The sequence below is a fragment of the Scyliorhinus torazame genome, chromosome 30 (assembly GCF_047496885.1).
Source record: "Scyliorhinus torazame isolate Kashiwa2021f chromosome 30, sScyTor2.1, whole genome shotgun sequence".
NCBI classification, from domain to species: domain Eukaryota; kingdom Metazoa; phylum Chordata; class Chondrichthyes; order Carcharhiniformes; family Scyliorhinidae; genus Scyliorhinus; species Scyliorhinus torazame.
This window is the reverse complement of record NC_092736.1, coordinates 26,355,110-26,377,943: the sequence shown is the minus strand read 5'-3', so window position 1 is coordinate 26,377,943 and position 22,834 is coordinate 26,355,110. Positions and strand designations below refer to the sequence as shown.

Genomic DNA, 22,834 nt, shown 5'->3' with positions numbered 1-22,834 from the left:
TTCTGTAACTCTGATTCTGCTCCTTTCGACATTCTAATTATTCTTGTGTCCCTAGAATGATGAATTTGACACAGCACTGAACACAATCGTTTAGACATCATGTTTGTGTTGACTCTCTGAAGAAGCAATTTAGCGAAAGCCGCTCCCCAACCTTTCTCCTCCCCCCCCCCCGTATTTCACTTCATCGGCTACAAAGTGCTGTGAGATATTTTATTATTGTGAAAGATGCTCTCATTGTACAGCTGTATTTTAATTTCTGGATGGGGAATGGACCTAATCTTTTGGAAAGAATCAAGCGTGATTTGTGTTTAAGTTAAACCGAAACAATGTTAAAAGCGGTGACTTAAATTGAGGACTTACTGTATTGACTGTTTGCCTTGTTGATTCTTGTATAGTAAGAGTTCTGCTGTTTGTTTGAAACCATGGAATGTTGTGACTTTATTCTCTTGATAAGTAACTGGAATTTCAAATTTTGTCTACTTGGCAACAAATGTTACTGTCCCCTAACGAATCGTAACAAAATTAATGCAGTTCCTTTGCATGTTTGCCCCTTCTAAAGGGCGGTCATCCAAATGCATCAGCATTTGAGGGTTATTGACCAATAGGCAAAATATCACCAAAACCAGAAAAGGTTAATTGACAATTCTACTGCTATCTTACAGGGATCCTGAGGTAAAACTCTCTCTTTAAACCTGTGTTACTTCAAAATGGATGTTATCATGATCTTGTCCTTCATTTTCCTTTGCAAATACTTTTGTAAGTGGAAACTGAAATGTAAACGATATTTAAAAAATGTAAAAGCAGATTAAATATTTGTGTCAATCACTGTGTCAACCAGTGGCTTGGTGGCGGGGTGCTCTTAATTTGCTGAATTCACGGTGAAAACAGCAAATATTCTCTAAAGTGCAGCAGGATTATTTCCCCAGCACAATGCAGTCAGAGGATGATAGTTACACACGCAGAGTGTCAGTCTCAGTCACTCAGAGCAGTGTGGTCTCCAGGCATGATTGACAGGGAGGATTACCTAGTTGTCTCCATTCTGCACTGTTATTACGTGCAGTTCGTGCCCCATGGATTGCAGCAAATATGACCACGCCTGGGTTCTTGTAACCGATACCATATGTTTGCAACAGAGGCTGCCGCACCCATGTCCTGGCAGCTATGGGGGTAAATGTTACAGCAAGCACACCTGTATCTAGGACTCACCTGTTGTCTTTCCCTCTGTTCTCACTTTCTGGCAGTGCAGTAGGGATTGGGAGCAGTAAATATGACATTGAGAGGGGAGACCTATGTTCCCTACATTACAAGAGCAACACTTCAAAATTGACTGTAAAATGCAACAGGATGTTGAAAAGTAAATGCAAGTCCTTTTAACCCGGCCCCACTGTGTGCTGTTTGGCAAGTGGTGGATGCAGCCCCTTTGAAATGTTGACCTGTAACTGAACTAACTACGCTGCTGTTTATCAAATCTCTTGGATTGCAAAGACTCATTTCAATTGCGCGATATCATCGCCCTTGGAATTTGCACTGGAACAAAATGCAGCCCCAGAGGCAGAGTGGTCAGGTTACCGAGTGAGCATCAGATACCAGAGCCCCCACCCGCACATTGCCAGTGTCGATAGCAGCTGCCAGCTTCTATGCCAGCTGCCTGAAACAGAAGGTGGCACATTATTGGCATGCGTCCCCCACCCCCGCCACCTGTTTGCTGGCGTTGGCCATACCACGGGCTTTCCGATGTTGTAAATTCTGGTTGTTGTAGCAAAGGTGCTAGTTGAAAACCTGCCACGCGGCTCCATTTTGCTTGTGTCAAGGGGAACGTCGGACAGGCCCTGCTCTGAGACAGGCTTCTCCGCGCCTGGCCGTGCTGCTGATGGTGTTGTCACAAAGGCTCACCACTTCTGTGCAAGGGAAATGAGTTCATTCCAAGTGACGGGCCTAATGAAACATTTATGAGCAAGTGAGCCTGGCCCACGCTGTGCAAACACAGCCTGCCGGAGCAGAGTTTTGTTCTGAGCCGAGCAGATCGTGGCTGGCTTCCCATCTTCGCACAGGCGATGCTTTGTGTGGAAGGAGCCCCCAAGGCAGATCGCGCCCTCGCATTCCACCCTTTATTCTCCTCGTTCGTTCAGACATGAATCCGATTACTGGAGCTGCTGGGCACCTCTTGCCAATGTCTCGGGTCGTTTCAGCTTCGAAACTGTGTTCCGTGGGAGAGTTGAACAAAAAAAGCTGTTAGTCTGGAATCTTGGGAATGTCACTCCAGTTGATTTATCGGCTCGCTGTGCTCTCACCAACGATTTGCATTCTTTCCCTAAACTATAAGCAGTTTATGATTTATAGCCCAGGCACATCATTTGTTTGTTGCTATTTTTTTTTTTGTTTCATTCCATTCTGTTCCCCACCCATTGGCCTTTATCCCTGTGCTTTATTTATTTCACGTTCCGGGGTCCCTGAGGTGTTCCTGTGCCTTCACGAGACTCTTGGGAAGGGAATGTCTCTTCAAACGTTCAACGTTTGAAAAGCTAACACCGAGGCCTTTTGGTTTTGCCCCCCCCCCCCACGGTGTGAGCGGGCGGCTTCCATCTCTGCGAAATGCATTCCCCGTGCAGAGTTGGCAATAGCTTGCAGAATAGGCAAATGAAGTTGAACACTGATAAATGTGAGGTAATACTTTCTTAAAAATACATTTATATCACCCAATTCTTTTTTTTTACAATTTAGCGCGGTCAATCCACCTACCCGACACATCTTTTTGGGCTGTGGGGGTGAGACCCACGCAGACACGGGGAGAATGTGCAAACTCCACACGGACAGTGACCCGGGGCCGGGATCGAACCCGGATCCTCGGCGCCGTGAGGCAGCAGTGCTAACTAGGGTTAGGGTTAGGGCGCCACCGTGCTGCCCGAGGTAGTACATTTTGGCAGGAAGAATAGGGAGGTCACATATTATTTGGAAAGTACAGGTCTAGGTGGGGTTGAGGAACAACAAAATCTTGGAGTATAAACAAATACACCCATCACTAAACATTGCACAACAGGTTAACAAGGCTGTAAAATAAAGCAAACCAACAATTAGGCTTTGTTTCTTGAGGGATAGGATTGAAAAGTAAGGCGTACAGCTGAACCTGTGCCAAGCCTTGGTTACAGCACGCTTGGGAGTAATACGTGTCATTCTCGTCAGCGTATTATAAAAAGGGGGTAGAATCATAGAATGCCTACAGTGCATAAGATGGCCATTCGGCCCATTGGGTCTGCACCAACCCTCTGAAAGAAGGAGGCACACCCCCATGCCCTATCCCTGTAACCCCTCTTAACCTGTACACGCCCATACACTAAGGGGCAATTTTTTCATGGCCAATTCACCTAACCTGCACATCTTTGGACTGTGGGAGGAAACTGGAGCACCCGGAGGAAACTCACGCACACACGGGAAGAAAATGCAAACTCTACACAGACAGTCACCATGTGCAGGTTAGGTGGATTGGCTGTGCTAAATTGCCCCTTAGTGTCCAAGGATGTGCAGGTTATGGGGTTACGGGGATAGGGTGTGGGCCTTGGTAGGGTGCTCTTTCAGAGGGTCAGGGCAGACTTGGGCCGAATGGGCCTCCTTCTGCACTGTACGGATTCTATGAGAAGTTATTCAAAGTTATATATTGTGAATCAGGATATTGGGATGTATTAAAACTTGGGTATCTATAAGAATGTATACAACACAGAACAGCTCCGATTTGAGAAATTAGTTGATTTTTCAACTTTATTATATTAAAGCCCTGCTCTGAACAAAGCAGTTATTTACAGGTTCTAATCAGATTCTGCCATTATCTTGCTGCACTAAGCTAATTCATAAAGAAAGACTTTTTGTGACTGCTGAATGTCTTAAAGTGCTATCGAACATTACAGCGCAGTACTGGCCCTTCGGCCCTCGATGTTGTGCCGACCTGTGAAACCACTCTAAAGCCCATCTACACTATTCCCTTATCGTCCATATGTTTATCCAATGACCATTTGAATGCCCTTAATGTTGGCGAGTCCACTACTGTTGCAGGCAGGGCATTCCACGCTCTTACTACTCTCTGAGTAAAGAACCTACCTCTGACATCTGTCCTATATCTATCTCCCCTCAATTTAAAGCTATGTCCCCTCGTGCTAGACATCACCATCCGAGGAAAAGCGCTTTCACTGTCCACCCTATCCAATCCTCTGATCATCTTGTATGCCTCAATTAAGTCACCTCTTAACTATCATCTCTCTAATGAAAACAGCCTCAAGTCCCTCAGCCTTCCCTTATAAGATCTTCCCTCCATACCAGGCAACATTCTGGTAAATCTCCTCTGCACCCTTTCCAATGCTTCCACATCCTTCCTATAATGCGGCGACCAGAATTGCACGCAATACTCCAAATGCGGCCGCACCAGAGTTTTGTACAGCTGCAGCATGACCTCATGGCTCCGAAACTCAGTCCCTCTACCAATAAAAGCTAACACACCATACGCCTTCTTAACAACCCTCTCAACCTGGGTGGAAACTTTCAGGGATCCATGTGCATGGACACCGAGATCTCTGTGCTCATCCACACTGCCAAGAATCTTACCATTAGCCCAGTACTCTGTCTCCCTGTTATTCCTTCCAAAATGAATCACCTCACACTTTTCTGCATTAAACTCCATTTGCCACCTCTCAGCCCAGTGCTGCAGCTTATCTATGTCCCTCTGTAACTTGTAACATCCTTCCGCACTGTCCACAACTCCACCGACTTAAGTGTCATCTGCAAATTTACTCACCCATCCTTCTATGCCCTCCTCCAGGTCATTTATAAAAATGACAAACAGCAGTGGCCCCAAAACAGATCCTTGTGGTACACCACTAGTAACTGGACTCCAGTCTGAACATTTCCCATCAATCACCACCCTTTGTCTTCTTCCAGCTAGCCAATTTCTGATCCAAACTGCTAATTCACCCTGAATCCCGTGCCTCCGTATTTTCTGCAGTAGCCTACCGTGGGGAACCTTATCAAGCGCTTTACTGAAATCCATATACACCACATCAACTGCTTTACCCTCATCCACCTGTTTGGTCACCTTCTCAAAGAACTCAATAAGGTTTGTGAGGCACAACCTACCCTTCACAAAACTGTGTTGACTATCTCTAAACAAATTATTCCTTTCCAGATGATTATACATCCTATCTCTTATAAACCTTTCCAAGACTTTGCCCACAACAGAAGTAAGGCCCACTGGTCTATAGTTACCGGGGTTGTCTCTACTCCCCTTCTTGAACAAGGGGACAACATTTGCTATCCTCCAGTCTTCTGGCACTATTCCTGTAGATAAAGATGACTTAAAGATCAAAGCCAAAGGCTCAGCAATCTCCTCCCTAGTTTCCCAGAGAAATAGAGCCAGCAAAATCTTGTACTTGAAGAATGGTTACTGTTGGACATCTTATGTAGAAAACGTGGCAACAAAATGTGCACATCAAGCTCCCACAGCAACAATGTAATAATGACCAGGTAATCTGTTGTTATGTTGATGGAGGATTAAATATGAGCCTGAGTAACTCCTCCTGAAAATAGGGCTATGGGATGTTTTATATCCATCTGAAAAGTGGTTTAATGTCTTGTTTGAAAATTGGCTTCTTTGACAATGCAGCGGTTCGTCATATGGCACTGGAGTCTAAGCCTAGAGATTTATGCTTCGATCCTGGAGTGGGACTTGAATCTTGAATCTGGATAGACATATGGACGATAAGGGCTTTAGAGTGGTTTCACAGGTCGGCGCAACATCGAGGGCCGAATAGCCTGTACTGCGGTTTAATGTTCTATGTTGTATGTTGTATGTTATGTCAGAGGCGAGGGCGCCACAACTAACACAAGATGTCATTTAAAGTGGTATTCACCGGGCAGCACTTGTTTTCTTAAAATCCCATTTAGGTCAGCCTTGTAGAATTATGTATATTTATGGCTGTTCCCTGAGCTGATCACGGCTCAGGACCTTGCTGGCCTCTCAGTGTCACTGGTGGATATGTCAGCAGTGGACTGTGTTTCCGCTCCTTATAACTCTGGGGAATCAATCTGGAGCGAGTTCAAACATATAACCAGCTTTTTAATCAGCCCACAAACATATTTCTGCCCAGAGACATACAACTTTTTGTCCATCATTTTCTTCACCTAATGAGCAAAGCCAGTGTTGGACACCCCTCAGTAAGTCAGGATGAATGTGGGCATTTGACGTTCTGGATATCAAGCACAGTACATGCCGCTATTCCAGCTTTGCTGTACATGACCAAAAAGGAGGTGAAATTCAAGCATGCTCCAAATGGTGTTTGATTTCGCTAAAGCCCATTGCAGTTCTTTTATAATGTGCTCAGGGGATGTGGACATCATCGGCAAGCCCAGCATTTGTTGCCCTGTTAGGGGCTTGTCGCTGACGACAGGTGAGACTCAAGTAGCTGAAAGGGATTTGAGGATCGTGCAGCTCAGTCTCCGACACTCGTTCTAATGTTGTAAAGGAGTAAAATATTCCATTGGACAGGAAGGTTCGATATCTTTTGCATCCTCAGGCCATTTTAAAGCATTGTTCAGACAAAGATGTTTGGAATTGTCAGTAGGCACCGACAGTTAATTTGGAACAGCAAAGTCCTCACTAACGGCATCAAGGTGAATGGCCGCTCGATGTGTTTGTGAGTCAGTGTTCAGTGTTGGCCAGGGTGCTGAGAAAACGCCTGCTCGTCTTCACGCTAACTTCAACAGGCCAGCGGGGCTCGTGTGTCACTTCATCCAAAAGGTGGTTTGTGCATGAATGGGCCATAAACCTGTCCCCCAACATGTAGCTCCATTTGCTCGGTAGCACAGTGGTTAGCACTGTTGCGTCACAGCGCCAGAGTCCCAGTTTCCATTTCCCCGCTTGGGTCACTGTCTGTGCGGAGTAGGCACGTTCTCCCTGTGTCTGCGTGGGTTTCCTCTGGGTGCTCAGGTTTCTTCCCACAAATCCCGAAAGATGTGCTTATTGGGTGAATTGGACATTCTGAATTCTCCCTCTGTGTACCCGAACAGGCGCTGGAATGTGGCGACTAGAGGCTTTTCACAGTAACTTCATTGCAGTGTTAATGTAAGCCTACTTGTGACACTAATTAAGATTAGATTACTGCATGAGCTAACAATTCAATTTCCAGTAGTTCATGTGCCGTGCGTTTGGTCTGTTCCTTGGTATCTACTGGAAGTTCCATTGTGCGCAGTGTCTGAGCATTGTGTTTTAGGAACTATGAGTTGCATGCATAGTATCTATAAACAGGTAACAAGCTTTGTGCAGTATGTGTAAATAAATAACTGCAGTATGACCTAATAGTCTTTGGAGAATCAGGAGATGAGTTACTCGCCACAGAATTCCCAGCTTCTGACCTGCTCTTGTAGCCACAATTTTCATCTTGATTCCGATTTGGATTTACTGTGACGTGTACCGAGGGACAGTGAAAAGTATTGTCCTGCATACAGACCAGGCAGTTTCTTATGGTCTTGGGCTGAGCAGTTGCCATACCAGGCTGTGATGCAGCCAGATAGATGCTTTCTATAAAAGCAAATTACTGCGGATGCTGGAATCTGAAATCAAAGAGAAAGAAATGCTGGTAAATCTCAGCATCTGTAGGGAGAGAAAAGAGCTTATGTTTTGAGGCCAGGTGACCCTTTGTCAAAGCTGGATGCTTTCTATGGTGCATCTGCAAAAATTGGTAAGAGTCAATGTGGACGTGCCGAATTTCCTTAGTTTCCTGTGGAGGTTTAGGCGCTGTTGGTGCTTTCTTGGTCGTAGCGTCGATGTGGGTGGATGAGGGGAGATTCCTGGTGATGTGCACACCTAGGAATTTGAAGCTGTTGACCATCTCCACCTCTGCACCAATTGATGCAGACAGGGGTGTGTGCGGAAATTCGCTTCCTGAAGTCAATGACCAGCTCCTTAGTGTTGCTGACATTGAGGGAGAGACTTGTCGTTACATAACTCCACTAGCTTCTCTATGTCCCTTCTGTATTCTAACTCATCGTTGTTTGAGATCCGATGCACTACGGTCATGTCATCAGCAAACTTGAAGATGAAGTTGGAGCTGAATTTTGCCACACAGTCATGTGTGTATGTGGAGCATAGTAGGGGGCTGCATATGTGCCCCGGTAGTGAAGACTAACGTGGAGGAGGTGTGTTTTTTATCCTTACTGATTGCAGTCTATGGCTCAGGAAGTCGAGGATCCAGTTGCAGAGGGAGGAGCCTCTTTTGACTGGTCTAGTTCGGTTTCTAGTCAGTGGTAACCCCCAGGATGTTAGTGGGAGATTCAGCGATGGTAATGCCATTGCAAGTCCCGGAGAGTGTTACGGACGCCTGGTCAGCTCTCAACAATGCCTGAACTAGACACGTAGCGTGTTTTAAGTTTGAAGGCTGCAGAAAGATCGATTCCGGCCAGGAGTGATAATGTTAGAAATAAGGCATGGTTATTTTATAAACAAACTTTATTAAAACAAAAGAAGAGAAACCCATATTTAAACTTTTACTTCAGCTAACACCAACAGATTACATGTAGTTTCTTAACCTTCACACACGAGTTCCCATTAAATCGCTCTGTACGCAAAAATGCAGCCCACATTCCACTTACACAAAGACAACGGGAATACTTGCATTTGCGAAGCACTTTTCTTCGGTTAGGGACATTTGTTCTGAATCTTTTTTCAAAGCCTGCCTCAGTGGCAACTTTTGTGACTTCCGTCCTCTGTATACCCAGCCTTCTGCTTCTAACTGTCCAAAACAACACTTCCTGCCCCCTCTCTCACAGCTCTGCCCAGCTCTTCAAACAAAGGTTCTCCCCTGAGGTGGTCAGACCTGAATCTATTCTTGATTTCTTGGCTGATTGCTCACTGCTGTTTATACCAAAGAACAGAGCTATGCCATTTATATGGAACTAACCTTTCAATGATGGACAAATAGATCATCAGACTCTGGTGGTCTGATGGCTGATCAAACTAGATTGTCCTGAACGACAATAGATCTTGGGTGGACCATCCTGGCTGAAAAATGCATCCTGTGTATTCCCACTAATGAGGTGAAGTTTGAATGGATCAAGGTAACTCAGGCTGTGGTGTATCCCTCTGACTCTGCTAATAGTCCTTTTCTTCAGACCGTTTAACCCCTAAATTGCCTGCTGCATCTTGGACCCCATTTCTGGACCCAAGTTCCTAATATCTCCCTATCATGACAAGAAACGGCTACATTTCCTCTTATTGGATATGGGCATTAAGCTCAATAAACCGAATATGTAAGGTAATAATTTAAAGTTTTATGTACATTTTATTGGTTGTACTCTGTTTACAAATAGAATTGAGCTATGTGTCCAGACTGTGTAATCTGTATGTATACTGTCTTGTGGACTTGAATGTGTATGTCGAGTATTACTCCTCCCACCCGGGTTTTTATCTCTTCCAACCATCAGGCAAGAGATATACAAGGCTGAGAACCCGCACTAACAGGTTCAAAAACAGCTTCTTCCCCACTTACCAGGCTCCTGAATGACCCTCTTGTGGACTGAGCTGATCTCTCCACAAATCTTCTCTACTGAGTAGCGCCACACTCCGTGTGCTTCACCCGATGTCTGTGTCTATGTATTTACATTGTGTATCTCTCGTATGTCCTATGCTTATTCAAGTATGGAACAATCTGTCTGGACTGTACGCAGAACAATACTTTACACTGTACCTGGGTACACATGACAATAAATCAAATCCAACAGACTGGAGAGTATTTAAACCATGATGCTGGCTTCTTCCAACTCCTCCTGAACGCCTTATGTAGAATCTTCCCTCTGCTGATTACCTATACCTGAATGCCTTTCTCCCGAAGCAAATTTCTGGAAGAGATGTTGGCGATATTTATTTAATTGTTTTGGTGTAAGGGAAATGGAGTTGTTAGTGCTATGGATCTGGCTCCTGGGGGATTAGACGTGTGAGCTCATGACGAACTCAGTTGAGAAAAAGCTTCTATTTGGTAATGTCGAAGAAAATTGTAGCACAGAAGGAAGCTATTCAGCCCCTTGTGCCTATGCTAGGCAAGTTAGTGTCATAGATTTCACCTGGGGGCCCTCGGAGATGAAAGTAAATTACTGCGGATGCTGGAATCTGAAAGAAAAACAGATAATACTGGACAATCGCAACAGGTCTGACAGCACAAAGACTGCCCATTATTATCGTTTATTGTCTAGATTCCCTGAGGGTAACAATGTGTGGACTTGACATTAAGCTTCACTCTGGTCTGCTGTGATTCCAGGGTTCCGAAACACCACTATTGTCAGTCTCTGAGGCGAGTTAATATCCTTCTTCTGTTGCAAGACAAGAAGACCAGTGTGGTGTTGGCGTCAATAAGAAGAATCCCAAAGAAAATTGTTCGGGACGGCATTGTTGCGCATTGGTTAGCACTGCTGTCTCATGGTGCCGAGGACCCGGGTTCGATCCCAACCCCGACTCACTGTCTGTGGAGTTTTTAAAAAAATATTTTTTTTATTCTCCTCCTTTTTCACATTTTCTCCCAAGTTTACACCCACCAACAACAAACAATAATCAGTAACAAATATGTCAATCCCCATATCAATAACAACGATCCAATCCTCCACCGAACCCCAAACATTAGCCCGCATGTTCACATAAACAAATGACAAAAAGGCATCCGGAATCACCCATAGTCGCCATTAACACCCCCCCCCCCCCCCCCCCCCCCCCCCCCCAAACTAATGTTCGATGTTATCCAGTTCTTGAAAGTGCATAATGAATAATGCCCATGAATTGTAGAACCCCTCCATCCTTCCCCTCATTTCAAACTTAACCTTCTCCAGAGTCAAGAATTCCAACAGGTCCCCCCGCCACGCCAGGGCACAGGGTGGAGAGGCTGCTCTCCAACCTATCAGGATCCGACTTCGGGTCCAGTTTCACGTGCACCACTTCAGAAATTACCCTAAAAACCTCCTTCCAGTAATCCTCTAGCTTTGGACAGGACCAAAACATATGAATGTGATTAGTGGGGCCTCCCCCGCAATGTTCACACATCTTCTACTCCTTCAAAGAATCGGCTCATCCTCGCCCTCGTGAGGTGTGCTCTGTATACCACCTTCAGCTGTATCAGCCCAACCTCGCGCACGAGGTGAAGGCATTCACTCTCGTGAGCACCTCTCACCAGAACCCCTCCTCCATATCCTCTCCCAACTCTTCCTCCCACTTTGCTTTGATTCCTTCCAGTGGTACCTTCTCCTCTTCCAAAATAGCTCCGTAAACCGCTGACACTACCCCCTTCTCCAGTCCCCCTGTCATCAGCACCTCCTCCAGCAATGTGGAGGCCGGCTCCACCGGGAAGCTCTGTATCTCCTTTCTGGCAAAATCCCGAACCTGCATGTATCTAAATATTTCCCCCTGCTCCAATCCATACTTCGCTTCCGGCTCCTTCAGCCCTGCAAACCGACCCCTAAGAAGCAAATCTTTTAGTATCTTAATCCCCTTCTCCTCCCATTTCTGAAAATTTCCATCCCGCGTCCCTGGCTCAAATCTGTGGTTCCCCCGAATCGGCGTTTCCCTTGACCCTGCCCCCAACCCGAAGTGTTGGCGAAACTGCCTCCAAATTCTCAATGAAGCTATTATTACCGGACCCCCTGAGTACTTACCCGGGGCTATTGGGAGCGGCGCTGTTGCTAGTGCTTTCAATCCCGACCCCCTGCACAAACTCTCCTCCATTCTAACCCACTGGGAATCAACCCCTCTGACCCAGCTCCGCACCTTCTCCACGTTCGCCGCCCAGTAGTAATACATCCGGTTCGGAAGACCCAAGCCCCCTGCCTGCCTTCCCCTCTGTAGCAGCACCTTTCTGTGTGGAGTTTGTACCTTCTTCCTATGTCTGCATGGGTTTCACCTCCACAACCCAAAGATTTGCAGGGTAGTTGGATTGGCCACGCTAAATTGCCTCTTAATTGGAATAAAAAAGAGAATTGGGCACTTTAAATTTATTTTTAAAAAAGGAAAATTGTTAGCAAACTTAACGAATTTAGGATAACTAACTTTGATGACTTTTGGACGTACTGCACCTGAATCTTCAGGCGCATCTTTAAGCATTACTGGTTCGTGCAAGGAACCTGAGTGAGCAGGTATTTTGCGCGGGAGACAAAAAAAGGTAATGGGCAGAGGGTGAATGTATATTGGAAGCATCAAGCAACTAAGGAAATCCTTGCTCCATGAGATTTTGGCATAAAACCAGCGCGAATCGGTTACTTGCAAATTTGCCCCTTGGAGAAAACTTCGCAAGTTAGCTCTTGTGCTGTGATCCCAATGCACAATCGCAGGAAATTCCAGGCCGTTGTGTGGTGGGGTGCAATCTGCAGAACAGTGCGGATGAGGACGAGGAGGCCTATCTGGAGGGAAGGGAAGTCGTCTGCCTTTTAATTGCTGATTCTGTTCAAACACTCAGCTGCTGGTAAACTACTCCAGTGTGACCTTTGGCAGCCAGCCAAGCTGGTCTGTGTAAATGCTGAGGGAGGTCGGGTTTCAGGAAACTCTGATCCCTCTCATTCCGAATGAAAAGTGAATTTGTTGTGCAGATTGCTGGCTGACATTCCATTCCGATTAGACACACATTACCTCAGTGTGGATTGGGTGGATTGGGTTACAGAGTGGGTGTGTGCATGCGTGTGTTTCTTATGCTCAGCCACTCCAAGGCAAATACACCCAACGCTGATACAAGTATCGACAGGGAGGAGGGAGTTAAAGGTAGCTACTTGCGGAAGGTGGGAAGTGATGTTCAACAAGGTTAGGTGGTGGGTCCACTTGTGGTTCACTGATTGCATGAGCGACATGGACTCAGGAATCAGAATTACAATATCAAAATTTGCCGATGACACCAAACTGGGGGGGGTGTAGTTAATACTGAGGACGACTGACAGAACAACAAGACCACATTGCAGAACTGGCGTGTCAATGGCGGATGAATTTCAATATAGACGAGTGAGAAAATTTGGTCAGGGAAATGGGGAGTCCATGGAAACAAGAGACTAAACTGAGGAGAGATACGAGAGGGCCTGGAAATATTGGTCCATAAATCATTAAAAGTTGCAGTGTGTGCTACCAAAGCCACAAAAACGTGCAAACCAAGCATGGATGTTCATTTCAAATGGGATAAAACTGAGCCATTATGTTAAGCGTGTATAAAAGCTTGGTTGACAACACTTTTGACTGCTGAGCGGGTTTGGTTCGCCATGTTACAAAGAAACTGCAAACGTTGTTTAAGAAATTAAGATTAGAACTGCGGGGGTTGTCGTACCTATCAGTAAAGAGTGAACAGACTCGGGCTCTTTTCTCTAAATAAAAGGGAAGGCCGAGGGGGTGACCTGATAGAGGACTTTAAAATTGTAACATGGCTTCACAGGGTAAAACTATCAATGATATTTCCATTCATGTGGTGTCCAAAACTAGAAGTCATACATATACGATCGCTAGGAAGGAGCTGGCCACGTGTCTGCGGTTACTGCCCCCTTCGTTGTTGGGGAAGATAGTGTCTGAGGATGGGACAGGGGAGGGCAAGATCTCCAATATCTATGGGCAATTAATGGAAAGGGAGAGGGCCTCGATGGAGGAGGTAAAGAGGAAGTGGGAGGAGGGGTTGGGTGGTGCATTTGAGGGGGGGTGGGTTTGGAGTGAGGCCTTGCGTAGGATAAACTCGACCTCCTCGTGTGTGAGATTGAGTTTAATACAGTTTAAACACATGACAAAGACGCACATGAATGGGTTCTTTCTAGAGGTGGTGGAGGACAGATGCGAGCGGTGTTTAAGGGGGCCGGTGAACGCCACACACCGCTCGGAGGCGATTGTTAGGGTGGCAGGCTCCGGATTGGGCAGCGGGGTGAGCGAGTGGCCTGTTGGAATTTTAACATTTGAAGAAGATACAGTTTGCCATTGGAGGTTTGGAGGAGAGGTTCTAATCCAGGTGGAGGCTGTTCATCTCCTTTGGTAAGCATCGGGGGGGGGGGGGTTGTTTTTTGTTCTATAGTTACAAAACGGGCAAGTGGGGTGATATGGTGGATGGGGTGTTCATCGTGAGAAATGTATAATGTTGGATGAAATGTTGTGTTTTGTATGTAAAATAAAAATGTCCTGAATAAAAATATTTATAAAAAAAAAAAGATAGCTCGCTAACTAAATCGCGGAAGGAATTCAGGCAGAACCTCGTTACCCGGAGAGTGTTTCCTATGCTTCACTCCCACTTGGCCCGGTTGAGGTGAATTACATTTAAGGGGAAACTAGAGAAAAGTGCAAGAAAGAGAAAGGAATGGATGGATATGTTGTGAGGTGAAATGAAGTAAATAGTGTGGGAGGCGGCTCACTTGGTGTATAATTACTGCTGTGTTGAAAGACTTGTTTATGTGTTGTGCATTGCATGTAGGCAGCACACTGACACAATTGTTGGAACATCTGCGACCTGTGCTATTGTGTTGAATGAAGTGAGGCGTACTGGGGGCTCGTGCTGGCTGGCAGTGCCGGCTGCAAGGTGTGTGGGCCAGGAGGGCTATTATGCGAGGTCATCGTACCACCTCTAGCCTGTTTGAGGGTGTGGAGGGGGCTTTTCCAAGAAAGGCCCAGGGTGAGCCCATGCAAATCTTTGTTCCAGCTGGAAAAATACTGCTGGTGATCAGGGAGAAAACCCGCTCATATAAAAACGTGTATTCAGGGCACCCCATAATCAAACCCCCTCCCATTATGCCACACCGTGCTCTGCATGCCTTGCACAGTGGGGCGGTTTTGGCATGCACTCTTTACAATAGAGCCTGTCTGAGGGTTTTTTTCAGTGTGAGGTTAACTCTGCCTCGATATAATTGATTTTGAAGGGATAGAAATCGATATGTCCACGCCATCGGACATCTTCATACGATCCCTGAATGTTCCCCAGCCTTCCTAACCTTCACTGCTCTGACCATTCAGTCACAGGTCTTTGCATTCAGTCATAGGTTTTTGCAGTAGGGGCTGGTTTAGCACACTGGGCTAAATAGCTGTCTTTGAAAGCCGACCCAGGCAGGCCAGCAGCACGGTTCAATTCCCGTAACAGCCTCCCCGAACAGGCGCCGGAATGTGGCGACTAGGGGCTTTTCACAGTAACTTCATTTGAAGCCTACTTGTGACGAGCAATTTCATTTTTCATTTCATTTCTGTAACTTGAGGTTTTTTTTTTAACCTCCAACTCCTGTGCCCTTTGACGGTGGGTAAAGAGCTGGGGGAGCGGGTCACGCACTGTCTAGGTGCTCTTTCAGCAGGGTGCTGCATGCGGCCTCCTGCATGCCTGTGGTTGGCACTCAGCCCTTCATGCCTTCTGCGCCAGCTCTGAAAGGGGCACGGTGGCACAGTGGTTAGCACTGCTGCCTCACGGCGCCGAGGACCTGGGTTCGATTCCAGCCGTTGGTCACTGTCCGTGTGGAGTTTGCACATTCTCCCCACGTCTGCGAGGGCCGCGCCCCGCAGCCCAATGATGTGCAGCGTAGGCCACACTAAATTGCCCCTTGAAAGAGCGATCTGATTAGCCTCCCCCTCCTGCTCTTTCCCCATAGTCCTGGACACCTTACCTCCAAATACAATCCCCATTCCTCCAGTCAATATTTCCTTCCTATTCTTCTCACTGTTCTTTAGTCTAGTGACTAGTTCAAAGTCACTGTCACAACAAGTGAATCAGGTATTTTTGCCAGGTTGCCGTCTTGTCTTTGTCTTTATTCCCATCAGTGTTCAATGTGTTGATGTGTTTTTAAAAATTATTTGTTGCCAAGTAGTAACTGATTAAAGGTTGTTTCGTGTTCGGCTGTGCGCTTGAGGGAAGAGGGAGTGTGTCAGATCCCCTCGAGGTACAATAACTGTCTGTTGGGGTGGGTTCTGTGTCTGGAAAGCATTGATTTCCCGAGGTTAATTCAGCTGGATCCAGTCCAGGTCAACAGCCAATTTAATGATGTAATTGACCATAAATGGCACCAATTAATTAAAGGTCTATTCTGAGGAAGTGCAGGTGTGGGAAAGAAAATTCCCAGAACCAGAGGAACAGCTTGAAATCCCAGCTGTGACTGACCATCACACACAGATCAGAGGACTGCTTCTTCCAGTCTTGGTGGCAGAGAGCATAAGGGTGTCTGCCGATTATTCTCTCTCGCTCTCACATGCTCACTTGCGCTCTCTCTCGCTCGTGCTCTCTCCCGTGCGTTCTCTCACGCGCTCCCTCGCCCTCTCTCGCCCTCTCTCGCTCTCTCTCGCCCTCTCTCGCTCTCACGTGCTCGCTTACGCTCTCTCTCTCGCTCGTGCTCTCTCCCAAGCGTTCTCTCACGCGCTTTCTCACCCCCCTCTCGCTCTCACGTGCTCGCTTGCGCTCTCTCTCTCGCTCGTGCTCTCTCCCGTGCGTCCTCTCACGCACTCTCTCGCTCTCTCTCGCTCGTGCTCTCTCACGCGCACTCTCACGCGCTCTCTCACGCGCTCTCTCACGTGCTCTGTCGCCCTCTCGCTCTCACGTGCTCGCTTGCGCTCTCTCTCTCTCGCTCGTGCTCTCTCCTGTGCATTCTCTAACGCACTTTCTCTCTCGCTCCCTCACTTCTCCTCCCCTCCGATGTACTGGTTAAAGTCTGTAACCTGCTGAGGATTAAACAGATACATTTGGGTCAATTTAGGGAGCAGGGAGTGAAGAAATTGGATTCATCTCCAATTCTGGCTAATATTGCACCCCAGCCCCAACAATAGCAGCAGCAACGTGCACTTTGTACAGACAAAAAGCCAAATACTACATGGATGCTACAAATCTGATACAAAAGCAGAAAACGCTGGAAAATCTCAGCAGGTCTGGCAGCATCTGTGGATAGAGAAAACCGAGTTAATGTTTCGCACCCCTATGCCCCTTCAGTGCTTCGGGGTGGGCATTCCTGGAAGGGGAGCATTTCTGTAGCTGCTTTTAATACAAGACGTCGCTCAGGAAACCAATGAGAGAAATGTTGACACTGATCCAAGAAAGGAAACACGAGGAGCGGTGGCCAAGGTGGGAATTCGGGAGATGTTTAGGGAATGAAGTGCAGAGTTTGGGGCCTACCTGCTCAGCTGAGGGAGCACCGTAACAATGGCCCTGGGGGAGGCCAGAGTCGGAGGGGAAGGTGAAATTGTTGAAGGATTTCAGGGCTGGACAGGGTTACGGAGATGGGAAGGGATGAGACCCACAGAGAGACTCACACCAGACAGACCCTGGGGATCATGTTGCTCCAGTTGCCAGCAGCCTAGTTTCTGACAGTTCTAAGGGGGCAAATATCCACAGTAGCAACTCAATGACAATTGTTCCCTCTATTCCATAATATGCCGAGGTGCTCCCAGGATTTAGTCAGCCCTTTTCTGTACATGATGGGTCCGTCTGTACTTTATGTGCGAGGAAAAATTTCCCAAAGCAATGGTGGGAAATTTTGGTGTTGATAATAAGTTTGAGTCAGCCGGTCATTTGAGTGGTAGTTAGAGGCACAACATTTGAGATTCCGCAAACACGATGCAGATTTGGAGCTGGACCACAAAGTGTCAAATGCCCAAGTAAAGCTTCAGCAGTACGTTCTCTTCCATTGGAGTATTGGGCCCCTTATCCAAGGAAGGATGTGCTGGCCTTGGAAAGGGTCCAGAGGAGGTTCACAAGAATGATCCCTGGAATAAAGAACTTGTCGTATGAGGAACGGTTGAGGACTCTGGGTCTGTACTCGTTGGAGTTTAGAAGGATGAGGAGGGATCTTATTGAAAGTTGCAGGATACTGTGAGGCCTGGATAGAGTGGACGTGGAGAGGATGTTTCCACTTGTAGGAACAACTAGAAGCAGAGGACACAATCTCAGACTAAAGGGACGATCCTTTAAAACAGAGATGAGGAGGAATTTCTTCAGCCAGAGGGTGGTGTATCTGTGGAACTCTTTGCCGCAGAAGGCTGTGGAGGCCAAATCACTGAGTGTCTTTAAAACAGAGATAGATAGGATCTTGATTAATAAGGAGATCAGGGGTCATGGGGAGAAGTCAGGAGAATGGGGATGAGAAAAATCTCAGTATGAATGAATGGCGGAGCAGACTCTATGGGCCGAGTGGCCTAATTCTGCTCCTATGTCTTATTGTCCAAATTTAGGCTCTTTTTGTACAAAGTACAGAAACCTCTGGAGAACTATAGTTCATAGGGAGCACCCAGGTGGGGTTGCGTGTATTTGGGGAGGTGAGAACGCCTGGGTGACACTGGCTGGGGGCAGGGGAGCCTCCACTCAGGCCTTGTATGTATGTTCGGGGAGTTCCCGACTAGAAGGTGTTTTGTTTGACAAAGTGCTGGAGTACAACCATTACTAGGCATGGTCTGCCCCCTGCAGGCCGGTTCAAATACTGTGGCTGCTGGCTGAGGCACTGGCATTTCCTGTTGGCTTCCGTCAGTGTCTTTTACAAGATGTACTTGGTCTGACCTGGCACGATGGTTGATAATTGTAATGTAAATGGTCTTGTGATCAAATCAGAATATATTGCAAATCCACGACCTATTAATATGGAGCAACACGCTCTCCGCCCCCTCCATCCTGTTCTATTAGGGATCAGTCTCCAGACCTATCAGAAAACTGCAAACTCTGGCAATCTTTAATGTCTGTGTTTGTGCATAATATAAATAACCGGACAATGAGTGAGGAACTTGTCACCTAATAAAGGCAAATTACTGCGGATGCTGGAATCTGAAACCAAAAGAGAAAATGCTGGAAAATCTCAGCAGGTCTGGCAGCATCTGTAGGGAGAGAAAAAAGCGAACGTTTCGAGTCCAGATGACCCGTTGTCACAACTTGCCACCTAATGTTGGAGTTCACATGGTGTTTGTAAAGACAGAGGCGCAATGTCCCAAATGGCCTTGTTCTGTCAGCAAAGTTTGATTCTATACCCTCTGGAGTACATTGTCTTGAATTCTGGAGTGCTGGCGCTCCAGGTACCCAATGTGTTTGATTAGCTTATCTACATCCTGTTCTGCAGCAGTTGGGCAAGATAATTGCAGTACAACGTGAACACGAAAAGATATTTTGGACTTGCTTTCCGTTGGGCAGCTGCCACGCCGCAAGTACTTGCTTGGAATAAATTGGATATGACTTTGCTCTTTTGAGGGCTGGCACCATTTGTGCTCTGTTTAATGCCATGCCAGCTGACCCTCCATGGCTAGTGTACAATGCGGCTCGAATTCCGTGTCTTTTACATTTGAGAAACAGAAACTTGGCCTGGTCTCTTTTGACGATGTAAAGCGGTTTGACAAAGAGACTGCACGGAACACTGGCTTCGTTGTACTTGGGTCAGTGCGATGCTTTGTTTGTTTACCCAGACTGGCAGCGAGCCCCCCCCCCCCCCCCCAGGATGTTGCCAATCATTGCTAGGTTCGCTGGGGTCATTTGCGACGGGGTTTGTACTTGATAAATGGGAAAAATAACCCGCGTAACCGCATTCTGCTGGCTGTGACAAGTTGCAGGAGTCAAGGCCTCTCAATGATCCCATTTTTCACACTGCCCATTTCTCTGCTAAAGTCAGCGCCGACACAGGGCTCAGCATTGACTGCTCTGATAAACGTCCACAGGCAGACACGTAAATGTCTAATAGGACTGAAATCGGAAGCCGTATTAAGATGGGAGTGGGACTGCAGCCTCTCTCTCCTGGCCCGTGCTGACTTGTACCTGCGTTGAAAGCTTGAATATGTAATGAAGGTTCAGCTTTAATGTGTCCGTTGCCTCTCTTGGGAGCTTGGATCAAAGGGACAAGTTTACCAGATCTCTTGCTCTATTTTAAAGAAACACAATTTGAGCACAAGCTAAATGTTTTTTGACCCTGGTATACCTCTTGAAAAGCTCATGGGGGTGCAGCGAATGGACTGAAATTGTTCAGCTTCCTCCTTCATCTAGGGTGAACCCAGAATACAAAGCCACATGCCCACAAATCCTAGCTTCCTGCAGGATACATCCTGTTAGTAAATCCTCCAGCTCCCTGAAGACTTGGCTTACTTAAGAATGTGGTACAGTAGACAGCTTGGGGTTGGTTTTTTTAATTAAACCAAAGGTTATATGGTCCTCCGGGTTACTGAATATTTAATTTTCATTAAGGAGAAAATACACCATCAGATAAGATATCGAACAAATAGAAGCCCAGTCCCCTACTTCATAAAACTCATAAAGAGAATATAAATGACCGAGAATTTAATAAAATCAACCAGACGCCGTGTGATCTCTGGACTTTTAATACAAATTGCAGAGGACAGTCTACCTTTCATTTTTATGCTGTAAATTAAGGCGACCTACATTTTGCAATGTATTGTAATTATTTGCATATGTAATTTTATTTGAATGATTGTGCATAACTATGTTATGAATTATGATTACTTGTTGTATTTGTGTCATTGTCATTTAGCACATGCCACCATGATGATTTACCAGTGATCTCATTTCCTCTCTTTCTCTTCCCTCTTTGCCAGGTGTCCTGGTGGTGAATGTGACTTGGCGCAACAAGACGTACGTTGGAACTCTTTTGGACTGCACAAGACATGACTGGGCACCACCAAGGTGAGCAGAGGGATAAAGCTGTGGGGTTGAAAGAGACATGCAGTGTAAAGATTATCAAATTGGGCGAGGGAGCCGCTGGATGGGCCAGCATGTATTGCCCATTCCGAATTACCCGTGAGAAGGTAGTGGTTGTGAGCTGCCACCTTGATCCGCTGCACGTGCCGAAAGGTTCAGTGCAGTGATTTGCTGGTTCTGGTTGCACGTTTATGGGCAGTGGTTAGCCCTGTTGTTTCACAGCGTCAGGGTCCCAGGTTCGATTCCCGGCTTGGGTCACTGTCTGTGCGGAGTCTGCACGTTCTCACCGTGTCTGCGTGGGTTTCCTTCGGGTGCTCCGGTTTCCTCCCACAAGTCCCGAAAGACGTGCTTGTTAGGTGAATTGGATATTCTGAATTCTCCCTCAGTGTACCCGAACAGGCGCCGGAGTGTGGCGACTAGGGGATTTTAACAGCAACTTCATCGCAGTGTTAATGTATAAGCCTACTTGCGACACTAATAGAATCATAGAATTTGGGGCAGAATGGTGGCGCAGTGGTTAGCCCTGCTGCCTCATGGTGCCAAGGTCCCAGGTTAGATCCCGGCCCCGGTTCACTGTGCGTGTGGAGTTTGCACATTCTCCCCGTGTCTACATGGGTTTCACCCCCACAACTCAAAGATGTGCTGGTTAGGTGGATTGGCCATGCTAAATTGCCCCTTAATTGGAAAACAAAATAATTGTGTACTCTAAATTAAAAAATTGGAAAAAATGAATTGGGCACTCTAAATTTAAAAAAAATCATGGACTTTACAGTGCAGAAGGAGGCCATTCGGCCCATCGAGTATTCACCGACCCCTGAAGGAGCACCCTACCTAAGCCCACACCTCCACCCTATCCCGTAAACCAGCAACCCCATCTAACCGTTGGACACTAAGGGACAATTTAGTGTAACAAATCCACCTAACCTGCACATCTTTGGACTGAGAGGGGAAACCGGAGCACCCAGAGGAAACCCACGCAGATACGGGGAGAACGTGCAGACTCTGCACAGACAGTGACCCAAGCCAGGAATCGAAACCGGGTCCCTGGCGCTGTGAAGCAACAGTGCTAACCACTGTGCTACCGTGCCGTCCTATTATTTTTGTTGTACAGTACTGTTAGGGAGTTTCGGGAAGGAACGGCGATGTATTTCCAAGTCAGGCTGGTGTCTGGCTTGGAGGGGAACTTAAAGGTGGCAGTTTTCCCCTGCGTCTGCTGCCCTTGTCACTCGGACTGGTAAGGGATATCGGAATGGTAAACAGATGGGTGGTACTTTGCATCCCAGTGTACCGGTTGTACGCAGCAGGGGTCATGAGGAAAACTATTCCAGCTTAAAGATCCCAAATGAATCTACAGTTTCCTTGGCATACCATCCAGATGTGCCTTTAACTATCGCAATGTTCGCCTCCATTTTGCTGAGGTTCTTACTACAGTGTACATTTTGGACAGGCAGTTCTGTGATTTGCGGGTTCCTCTGTGCTCACGTAATCACGCAATACTTTCACACCTGTTCCGCTGCCCCGTTAATTCAAACATTATTTTGATGAATTTTTTTGAGTTATCCACTAATTTGAACTAAACAACATACATTTCGCAAAGTCAAAAATTGAAATAAGGAACTTTGAATTAAGAGTAGACTTTATAGTTCAATAAACACTTTGAGGATTGGAAGCCCTGTTTCCCACGCTGCTCCAATTGAGCTCTGGAGTAGTGGATGCTACTTTTATGGTACTTTTAATCTCTAGTCATCATTTTTTAAATTTAAAGTACCCAATTCATTTTTTCCAGTTAAGGGGCAATTTAGCGTGGCCAATCCACTACCCTGCACATCTTTGGGTTGTGGGGGTGAGACCCACGCAGACACGGGGAGAATGTGAAGTGACCCAGGGCCAGGATCGAACCCGGGTGCTCGGCGCCGTGAGGCAGCAGTGCTAACCACTGCGCCACCGTACTATCCTTGAAATGAAATGAAAAATGAAAATCGCTTATTGTCACAAGTAGGCTTCAAATGAAGTTACTGTGAAAAGCCCCTAGTCGCCACATTCCGGCGCCTGTTCGGGGAGGCTGGTACGGGAATTGCACCGCGCTGCTGGCCTGCCTTGCTCTGCTTTCAAAGCCAGCGATTTAGCCCTGTGCTAAACCAGCCCCTAATCTAATCCTCCTAATCATCTTAATTATTTTTCAAAACTTGTGTATTATTAGTTGTTGCGGGACAGTTAGATTGGGAATA

At 46.6% G+C, this 22,834-nt stretch overlaps 1 protein-coding gene across 9 annotated transcripts in view; it reads left to right on the top strand.

The window, feature by feature from the left end:
* Positions 1-22,834, top strand: part of LOC140404459 (zinc finger protein 609-like) — a 244,241-nt gene that overhangs the window by 169,198 nt on the left and 52,209 nt on the right. For all 9 annotated transcript variants that reach the window (XM_072493031.1, XM_072493033.1, XM_072493028.1 and 6 more), the window contains exon 4: positions 20,504-20,591. In XM_072493031.1, the coding sequence (XP_072349132.1) occupies positions 20,504-20,591 (88 nt within the window). The remainder of the gene's footprint in view (positions 1-20,503; positions 20,592-22,834) is intronic.